General features: G+C 33.6%; 1 protein-coding gene across 1 annotated transcript in view; it reads left to right on the forward strand.

Annotated features, from left to right (window-relative positions):
• SLC2A13 (solute carrier family 2 member 13) overlaps positions 1 to 5,334 on the forward strand; it is a 427,342-nt gene extending 422,008 nt beyond the window's left edge. Inside the window, exon 10 of the mRNA XM_079938390.1 lies at positions 497 to 5,334. Coding sequence (XP_079794516.1) covers positions 497 to 723 — 227 coding nt within the window. The 3' untranslated portion in view covers positions 724 to 5,334. The remainder of the gene's footprint in view (positions 1 to 496) is intronic.
• Positions 5,335 to 11,273: the final 5,939 nt, after the last annotated feature.

The raw sequence follows: 11,273 nt of genomic DNA on the forward strand, positions 1-11,273 counted from the left end.
GAGAGTAAGAGAAAACTCAAAGTTGACTTCCAGACTTTGGGCATTGACCCATGAATTCAGCAATATCGTCATTGAATGTGGTTCTGGAAATACAAGACAAATGAGAAGGAAATTTCTCCCTCAAAGTGCCTCAAGTCTAGTAGACAAGACAGACAAATATATTTACCTAATTATAATACTTCTTGGTTGTTATATACCACTTTGCCTCAGCAGAGTTTTGTGAAAACACAATTAACTCTAACCAGGGAAGTGAGGAAAGACTTCAAAGCAGAAGTTATATCTGAGCCTGGTCTGTCATTCTTCTTGAGTGTGATTACACGACTTGAGTTTAGAAAGACAAATTGCATTATATTCACAGCATTAGAACAATTAGAATAAACGAGGCTGGAAGCAATTTTTTGGTTCCAGCTCAGACCACAGTCATGCATGATTGACCCATTAAAATCAAGTACGTTTCCAATGTAAACCTATACATATATATTATTTCCCATTGCAGGAGCCTTCTTCCTCTATGCTGGATTCGCTGCTGTGGGTCTCCTTTTCATCTACGGCTGTCTTCCTGAGACCAAAGGGAAAAAATTAGAGGAAATTGAATCACTCTTTGACAACAGGCTATGTACATGTGGTGCTTCAGATTCTGATGAAGGGAGATATATTGAATATATTCGGGTGAAGGGAAGTAACTATCATCTTTCTGACAATGACGCTTCTGATGTGGAATAATTGTCAGCTGCTGATATATTTAGTAATTTAAACAAACTTGGGAGAGAAGAACAGCAATTGGTGACCTCACTGCCCTGCTTTTAATCTGGTTCTTTCCACAGTCTAGTTTTGAATGACTTTATATTCTAGAATATTTGATTCCAAGGAAGATACAATCACAATGACATTTTTTTTCACAAGCAGAGATGTAAAAAAAAATCTACAGAGATTTTAAACTAATAGTTTTTGAGCAAATGTGTATAATTCCTTCCTGAGATAGTTTAAAATGAATATTATACCCAGTGATTTCCGTGATAATCCTTTTTTCCTAAGACTATATATAATTATTAGTGGCAATTGAGTCAGTGCTAATCTAGCCAAATCATATATGTGTGATATACTTACAGCAGAGGATTCTAAATTATGGTCCAAGGGTATTTTCTGTCAAAGTATGGCCTGTTGGCCCTAAATTCTCCTAAGGACACGGAGCTTACCTGTGATCAGCTATTAGAAAGTAAACTCCATTTAAGCTTTCATCAACAAATTCAAAAGTGCGTCCTACAGGGGCACAGCTGTCCTTATATCCTTTGGATCCCACATTTTGGTTTGTCTCTCCAATTCATATCTGGAAAGTTCTTCAGAAGCTGACTCTGTATAGGATCATTTGAACATTATGAAAAGCAGGGCTTTTAGGGTTTATTTTCCTACATATTTTTTGCATCAGTGAGAAGTATACATTTGCACAGATTAGCTAGCAAGTTTTGATAAGTATATTTTATTGCTAGAAAGTAAGAAAGAAAAGATTTTTATGGACCTTAAAGATTTTTAACCCTGAGTTAGTCACTTAGGTGTGCAACTGTAAACACAAAATAGCACTAGATCTTCAACTGTGTTTCAGGGTCAGTTTTTGTTCATGCCAAAATCACCAGATATTCACCATGCCTTCACTCATCCACTCTGGAGTCCTAGTATTTGTGCCTTCATTTGTGTGATATAAATAACTTCTAGCAGACTAATTTTCCCCTTCTTTTAATCAAATAATTTCTGAAACAAGAAAGGAAGGAAGAAAATCAGTGGCAGAAATAATCCTGCTGTTACTGATGTTTGTTTAATTAAGTAGTGGGACTTTTATTTTTCTTAACTTTTTATTAACTCTTCCTAAGGGAATTGTCACATTTTGTTACTTACGGTACTCGTCTTTTTTTTTCCTTTAAATTCTGAGAGCATAAACTGATTTTTATTTTGCACACCCTTTCTCATTTTACCTGACATTCTATATTAAAAGATACATAGATTTGTCTGTGGGTTTTTCCTTTGTCTCATGCTTGGCTTGGATTTTTTTCCTCCTTGTCTAAAAATTGGGATTTTCTACTGGAACAGATTAATGGTTCTCATGTAATATGCCTTTAAGAGATGTTGACTTACTACATTTCTACAATATCTTTTCAAAGTGTTCATTGGTTTTTATGCTCATTCATCAGTGAACTCCAATTTTCACTCGTATGTTAAGAACTATATAGTATGTACAAACTCACTCACAAAATTACTTGCTAGTTCCAGTGGAAATACGAATGACTCTTCTGTGGTCAGTTAAGAGTGCATACATTTGATGCATTTTAAAATAGCCCTAAATATCTAATAAGGTACTCTTTGGAGTGAAAAAGTGGCTCTCTGTAAATTCAGTATGTTTCTGCCAGTCTCCAAGATGGTTTGGTCTCTCTTGCTTGTTCTTATCACAGTGATCACAGCTGAGAATGTAGCCAAGGAGGTTCATTCTTTAAACCTAAAAATCCTTCAGCCGAAAAAGAGTTTTCTCCCTTTGATAATTTCATGTAACTAAAAAAAATTAGAGAGCTTCTTTCCTTGAATTAGGCACTTTGGCAATTGATTTCTAAGGGGATATTGATTTTGATTTTCCCCAGAAAAGCAGATGTGCTTTGATAGAGAAAGTTATTATTCTATCAATATTTCTTATCCCATAAGAAATTTATTATCTGTATATTTCACACAGGTAGAGTGAAGCGGAAAATGAACTATTGTGTGGTAAAATATATCAGAATATAATGTGGAGAAAAAGTATTTAGACCCATAAAATGATCTCTTTAGAAGTTTGTTTTCCTGATTTATCCAAATAATTGCCTCAATTCTTCTCTTTATTGTATACATAGCCTTAACTATATGCTTATACTCAGCTGAGCTGAATGCACAGTAACTTTATTAAAGGAGCACCTGGGCTCATTATTTCCTAAAGCAGAACATAGCCTGTTCTCCTTGACATAAGCAAATGGTGTTTTCAACTTTATATCCATAAATGCACATAATAACAGGGAAAAATAGCCACAGTTCTTTTCCTCTATTCTCCTCAATTCCTTCTATAAGGGACTACTTGTTATTTATATAGTGATAAAGATAATATTCCATATCTTTGAAGTATAAGAGAGGCACAGTATAAGAATTATTTATAATTTTTTAATAACTACTTGAAAAGGAACCTTATACAATTAGGGTATTATTTTTAGATTCAGTGAACATTTATAGTATATTAAAAATTTAATGTTTGAATTTTGCAGGTTTTTTAGTATTATGCACCTTTTAAGTTATCAAGCATCTTTGGCTACCGCTATCAACTTGAAAACATTCCATTTGAAATATCATCAAATATATATTTTGTAGGACAATTTATATATGGTATGATTTGACCTACCATATTAAAACACATTAAGCATCATGCTTTTAGCTGAAATTATATGTTTCCTTCTAAACATGCTGCAAATTTAATAGAGGTATATTGTGATTTAGGAGAATATACGGAAGACAGTCATAACCCCTACTGAGGCTTAGCTGGATGGCTGGTGAGATCTGCACTAGACTTAAGAGAATGTAACGTTTCATCTGCGTCTGAACACATAGGGCTAAATGTGATGTCAGATTTTAAAGATTTGGTATTAATATTTTTCTTAAATATAAAATTTCTTATAATTTTGATTGTTTCACCTTAGTCAATAATTGCCCAAAACATGATGTTTAATGTATATGTAAAAGATCTAAATTAAGACTAGGTTTAAAGGGTAATATTTCCATTTGAAATTTTGTTCCCAGTCATATGCAGTAGTTAGTTCCCAGATGGAAAATGCTATGAGAGTAATGCTATCAAGTGCTTTTCATATTTTTATTTTACCACTGAACCATTTTAATATAAAAGAGTCTAAATATTATTTCTTAAGTTATTTACTCTAAAATAGGAAATCTGTTAAAGCAGAGAATTTAGAAATTGTTTACTATAATTTCAAAATCAGTTATATAGAGGAAGAATTAATAGGAAAAATATAAGTTGACAACTTATCCTTTTCCTTTTATATCAGAAAGTAAAACTGAAATGTACTATAATAATCCATAGATCTTGGGGGGAGAATATTCTAGAAAATACTCTTCACATGTTATCTAAGAAAGTCTCACTAGTCTCATTAGTTTAATGACACTAATATATTTTATAAATACTGTAATACAGTAAGGGGAGTGGGAAAATTGTTTTGACTTTATTTCATCAGCACAGTAATTAAGAACAATAAATAAGATGTTTTGTTATAATCAGATTCTTTTACTATTCTCTTAGTTATAATATCTCAAATTATACTAAGTACCTAACAACTGACATTTATACAGTTGTTGTATCATGTTTTAAGTTGCCAAATTCAGACATTTTCAGTAACTACGAATAAAAGAATGACATACCATGCTGGAAGCAGAGAATTCATAATATGTGCTTTATACCAAAATGTATTGAATTGTGGGTAAAATTTACAGCTCATATGTAGCTTCTGCCTGTTAAGAGACTCAGAACTGTTCTCTGCATTAGTTTTAACATCCTGTTTTCTGTCACTTTCTATCTGTTTTCTTAGCCTCATGTACAGTAATGTTAAGCTAATTTGATGAAGTGATTCAGGTTGTAGCAATGTATCAGTTTTCAGTTCTTCTGGGTGAGCAATATTGCTGCTATTTTCTAGAAATAGCAATCATTTTAAAATGCCAAACAGCTTACTGCTACCAACTTTCTTAAACATCATCTCTTAGAGAAGGAGATTTTCATGTGCCAATAATCATCAGAGAGGTATTTTGTAAGTGTTAATGATGTTCAGAAGTACATGAAAGAATTTTATCTCATAATTTGCTTGTGAGTGTAAAACAATGTAATTCTTATAAATCTTTACTTTGTATGTATAAAACACAGTCTGTTGCACTTGAGTGATTTGGTCTATGGAATGTTAAATATCTACCTTCATTTAGCAGTAATATTCATGTTTTGATTTTAGACAGTTAAGTCCATGCACTTAATTTTATCATATCTATATAAATGGGAAAAAGAAATATAGCTTACAAGTACTAAAAATTAAATCCACCAATATTTTGTCAAGTTTTAAAATTTTAGCAAATTTAACATTATTTCGTCTCATTTGAAGGTTAAAAAAATGATACTTATCTCTAGCCAAAGTTGAAATTTATATTCTACATGTCCAAACTGGTTCCTAGCAGCTTTTGGACTATATCTCACTTGATGTTATAGTATCTTTTATTTGTAATAAATGTTCAAATTTCTATTTAAAAGCTCTAATGTACATCTAGATTAAATGAAAACACAGGTTTATGCTTTTAAAATATGTTTTCAAAAGTATATTTTAATTTCTGAGAATGCATGTTATATAGTGTTTAATACTCCACATGTCTTAGCAAATCCCATATATTTATTCCTACATATGACACATGGGATATCTCTTAAAAATTATGAATATGTATCATTTCCTTCAAAGTCATTGTAGCCTATAGTTGTATCAAAAGTATTGTATATTTTATGGAGATTTAGTGATGTATATGTAAATGTTTTTTAAGTTATTTTATTGAAGTTCAATCTTTACATAAAATTTAAATCTTTTTTTAAAAAAAGTGTCAGTGCCAGAACTGTAAATGAAAATAGTCAAATAAAAGTTAAGACAATTCACTACTCATTTGTCTCCCTTGTAGTTTTGTATTTTATCCAATTCTTTTCCCTGGATTTTAGGATCTAGGTTACAAAGTAAAAGCATCTACAAAGTTTACCTACCTCTATATATTTATGCAATGCTACTCATTTTAATGATATTTTACCTCTTTTTGACCATGGTTAAACTTAACTACCTTTAAACTATTTTATAATACCTAAAAATTATTGCAAGGAGTTATTCTAAATAGTAAATATAAAACTTTGAAATGAAGTACTCAGAAATCCTTGAAATATTGTTTCTTATTGTTGTCAGAACCAGATGTTGACATGAACCATTGTGTCAGATTGACAAAAATTGTTTATGGTTGTTGCTTTGTAAATGAAAACAAAATATCTGCTGGATGACCAGTTGACAGTTCTTTTGGAATTCTGCTGCTCTTCATTGCCATTCTGCCCCAACTGTAGCTTTTATTAGTAAGCATTATATTATTGTTTGATCTGGGCAGCCAATCAGACTTATCTCCATAGTTAGGGTGTACTATCCTGAGCCCAACTATAGAACTAGTCTGAGGAGATCTTCTGAAGACACTAGATCCACTTTCACTCAAAGGCTTACAATGGAGTTGCATCTTAAGCAAGGATTCTGATGTCAGCAGGTAAGGCAAAAATCCTACAGTCAAAATGACCCTTGAAAATCCCATAAGTTATGTATAGAGTGTCCACTCATCTGAATACCTGAATAGTGCAGTTCATATCTGTATCAGTGGTCAGAAAAGTCTTCATTTAATTGTCTAATCTTGTGGGGTAAATGTTGTCATCCTTTTGTGGATACTAAAACTTAAATTCAGAACATTTTGGTGATTTGCCCAAGATCACACACTAGGAAGTGTGTACAAAATTTTTCTCTGCAGTGACTACACCACACTCTTTCTCTCTTGGTCCTCATTTGGAATGTCTTCTTGTCAGATCCAGGCAGAAATATTAAAAAATAGACATCATGTTATTGCTGTATTATAACTTAAAGGGTGTGAAGAAAAAGAATCAGATACCTCATTTTAACCTGGACTATAGACACAAATCTTGAAAACCTTTAATTTGGGGATTCTTTTCCAAATATGAAGCAGTATACAAATGGTTTCCAACTTAAAGTGGTACAACTTAATTTTTCAACTATAAGATAATGTGAAAGTGATTCATATTTAATAGAAGCTGTACTTCGAATTTTTAATTTTTATCTTTTCCTAGGCTAGCCACATGTGGTATGATAGTCTCTCTTGTGATGCTGGGCAGGGCAGCAGCCACAGCTCCCAGTCAGGCACGCTGTCACCAGGGTAAACAACTGATATGCTTATAACCATCCTATACCCACACAACCATTCTGTTTTCACTTTCAAAACAGTATTCAATAAATTACATGAGATACTCAACATTTTATTGTAATACAGGCTTTGCATTAAATGATTTTGCCCAACTGCAGGTTAATGTAAGTATTCTGAGCACATTTGAGGTAGGCTGGGCTAAGCTATGATTTCAGTAGGTTAGTATTAAGTGTATTTTCAATTTAGGATTGGTTTGTCAGGATGTAACCCCATCAGAATGAGGAAGATCTGTATAGTACATTATTTAAGAGGTCAGACTGATACAAATTATCTAGGTTTGGATCCCAGCGTTTCCACTTACTGCTTGGTAACCTAAATCACTGAGTTACTCTTTGCCTCACCTTCTTATATATAAAATGGAGATGTTACTATCTACCTCATGTAAGTGTTGCGGCAGGGAGGGGTAACATTGGTTAGTCGTGTAAAGCACTTAGAGGAATGGCAAATAGTAAGTGCTGGATAACTGTTTGCTGTTCTTAGTATCATCGTCCATATGCTATCCCTGATGCTAAGGTCATGATGTGCATAGGGACAGGAGCACATGGGTTTCTTTGACACGTCATGCGGGCTGTGTGAGTACAACAGCCAGACTCTCTGCTGACCAGAACGGTTTGAGCTGATCTTGCTGACTATCCTGATACCCTTCTTCCTTTCTCCACCTCTTTTCCATTAGTATTCTCCTGAATGGCACAGCAGATAAGAACACAACCTTCTCATTTTCTCCTGATTAACAGGATGTAATATATAATTTCTATTTATGTGATCTCCCAGCCATGAAAAAAATAATTTAAAAAAAACCCTCAGTTAATTATCATTTAAATTCTTTTCAGCATTTAAAAAATAATTTTGAAATCCTCTCTGAATGACAACTGACATTAACCCTTTTACCAATAGACTATATTGAAATTAAGCTCATATTATTATAGATGCTATGAATTCAACATGAAACATTTTGAATTTTTTACCAGGTATTTTTTACCAGGTATTTTTTACCTCCAGTATTTCATGCACTTTTCCACTACACTTACAAAACTTAATTTCAGATGATCACCATGCATGGTAAGTAAATTTTTTACATGAAAGAAAATGTTGGCATGCTTTACTTTTATCAAATAGATATTAAACTCACAAGACAGATCTGATAGAGCAGTGTTTCTCAAAGTGTTGTCCCCATACTAGTAGCGCTAGCATCACCTGTGAGTTTATTACAAATGCAAATCTGTGGACTTTACCCGACCTACTGAATCAGAATCTCTGGAATTGTAGCCCAGGAAACTTTTTTTTAAATATAATTGACATATATAACACTGTGTAAGTTTAAGGCATACAATGTATTGATTTGATACATTTATATATTGCAGTAGAAGCACCACCATAGAGTTAGCTAATACTTCTATCATATCATATAACATTTTTGTGGTGAGAACAATTAAGATCTAGTCTCTTAGCAGCTTTGAAGTTTATAATACAATATTGTCTATAAAGCTCATCAGGCCTTATTTGTCCACTAATTCCAAGTTTGTACCCTTAATCATCTCCCCAATTCCTCTAACCCCCAGCCTCTAGTAACCACTATTCTACTCTCTGTTTTTACGAGTTCAGCTATTTTAGATCAGGAAACTAATTTAACAAACTCTCCAGGTGATTCTTAAGCACATGATTGTGTGAGAACCATTGCATTAGAATTTTGAAATCATCACTTTCTTTCAAATGGTAATAAGCTCATCTACTGAATATTGAACTAATTGAGCGGATTTATCTTCAAGTTACTTAGGAATTCATAAAGCTAAGTCACTAACACTTCAGGGGTGTTGCACATGGTTTTACCTTTGCCTGGTATGCTCATCACCCTATTTGTGCGTCTAATTCTTTTTTGTTATTCAAATATCAGCTCAAAATCATCTCTGAGGCCTACCTTGATTATACAACTTAATTACTCCCTTCCTCGCCATGACATTATCAGGCAACCTTGTTTTATTTTCTTCCGAGTGTTTATCACTATTTGAGAATTATTTTTCTTATTTCTTGTCTGTTTCTCCCACTAGAATATAACTGCATGAGAGCAGGGAACTTGTATTATTTAACCACTGACTCTCCAGCACCTCATACAATGCCTAGCATATAATATGTGCTCAATAAATATTTGAAGAATAAATGGATGCATGCATCACAGGTGCTCCTGTGGTCCACAAAGGAACAGTGGAAGCTTTTTCTGGGTAAAAAATGATGAAAATGACACCATGGCACCAGGCCAATATCAACAAGCATGGTTTGAAAATGAATCTCTGTATAGGAAAGCTGTTTTAATCAAACAGCAAATTCCATGTGGTATATGAATGCATGTGTTTTCACATAAACACATTTGGATGATAAATTTTGTTTTTTATGATTCTTGTTAAAAGAAGGGGAAATCTGTTTATAATAACAAAATTATTAAGTATTAGGATAGCAAGCTTGGGGTGGAATTTGCATGTTTTATAATAAATTAATCTGTTTCTATGTTTTCTTTATAGACAACAACTCATATGACAGATACTTTGTATACATCATTTTATTCTATCCTCACAAAAACCCTATACAAAAAAGACTGTTATTACCACAATTTTATGAATGAGGAAATAATTGAGTCACAGGAAGTAACGTAATATGTTCAGTAGCATAACTTGCAGAGTTTGAATTTAGACCCAGGTCAGTTTCTGTCACTTTTAACCACTTCCCTTTATTGTTGTTGTTGTTTTTTACAATGAGTTTTATCATGGAAAAATTGATACCTGCCTCTACCTGAAAATTTTTGTACTATTTTCTTCCTGCAGGGTCTCTGGTTATGGATTTAGGAACTAAAACATAACTACTGGATAAAACTGACAGTATAATTTAGAGTCAAATGTGAAAGGATTAGGATTTAGTTGAAGTCAAAAATGATCAGTAGTTTCTGAAAACATGCCCAAATTTACATTTATGAATTAACCCTCAGAATCCTAATAAGTTTCATTGCTCTAAACTGTTCTCTGTCTGAAATGAATATAGCTACTCCAGCTTCTTTTAATTAGTGTTAGCTTGGTATTTCTTTCTCCATCCCTTTACTTTTTTTTTTTTTTTTTGCGGTACGCGGGCCTCTCACTGTTGTGGCCTCTCCCATTGTGGAGCACAGGCTCCGGACGCGCAGGCTCAGTGGCCATGGCTCACGGGCCTAGCCACTCTGCAGCATGTGGGATCTTCCCAGACCGGGGCATGAACCTGTGTCCCCTGCATCGGCAGGCGGACCCTCAACCACTGACCCACCAGGGAAGCCCAACAATCCACTTTTTAATTGGAGTATTTAGACCATTGACATTTAAAGTGATGTAATATCTATCATATTTGTAACTCTTTTCTATTTGTTGCCTTTGTTCTGTGTTCCTATTTTTTCTACTTTTTCTGCCCTTTGTGGTTTTAATTGAACATATTATATGATCCCATTCCTCTTTGTTCTTAGCGTATCAATTATAATTTTTTCCTCACTTTTTTAAAGTGGTTGCCCTAGAGTTTGTAATATGCATGTGCAACTAATATAAGTCCATTTCAAATAACACTGTACTCCTTCACGGGTGGAATAAGTACCATATAATAACAAAATATTCCTAATTTCTCATTTCTTTTCCTTTTATTTCTGCTCTCATTCATTTCACTTGTACATAAGTTATACATTGAATGCTGTGTTGTTATTATTTTGAATAAACTATTTGTTCAATCAATTATGAATAAGAAATAAAAGTTTTTAATTTACCTTCACTCATTCTTTTTGTTGTTGCCAGGTTTCTGACCTACATCATTTTCTTTTTTTTTTCTTTTTTTTTTTTTGTGGTATGCAGGCCTCTCACTGCTGTGGCCTCTCCTGTTGTGGAGCACAGGCTCCGGATGCGCAGGCCCAGCGGCCACAGCTCACAGGCCCAGCCACTCCACAGCACATGGGATCCTCCCGGCCCAGGGCACAAACCCGCATCCCCTGCATCGGCAGGCGGATTCTCAACCACTGTGCCACCAGGGAAGCCCATTTTCTTTCTCTCTGAAGAACTTCTTTTAACATTTCTTGCAAGTCAGGTTTTATGGCAACAAATTCTCTCAATTTTCATCTGAGAAGATCTATTTCTTCTTCACTTTTGAAGGATAATTTTACAGGATCCAGAATTCAAGGTTGGTGTTTTTTTTTTTTTTTTTTTTTCTCTCAACATTTTAAA

This window comes from Stenella coeruleoalba (genome assembly GCF_951394435.1).
Source record: "Stenella coeruleoalba genome assembly, chromosome: 11".
NCBI classification, from domain to species: domain Eukaryota; kingdom Metazoa; phylum Chordata; class Mammalia; order Artiodactyla; family Delphinidae; genus Stenella; species Stenella coeruleoalba.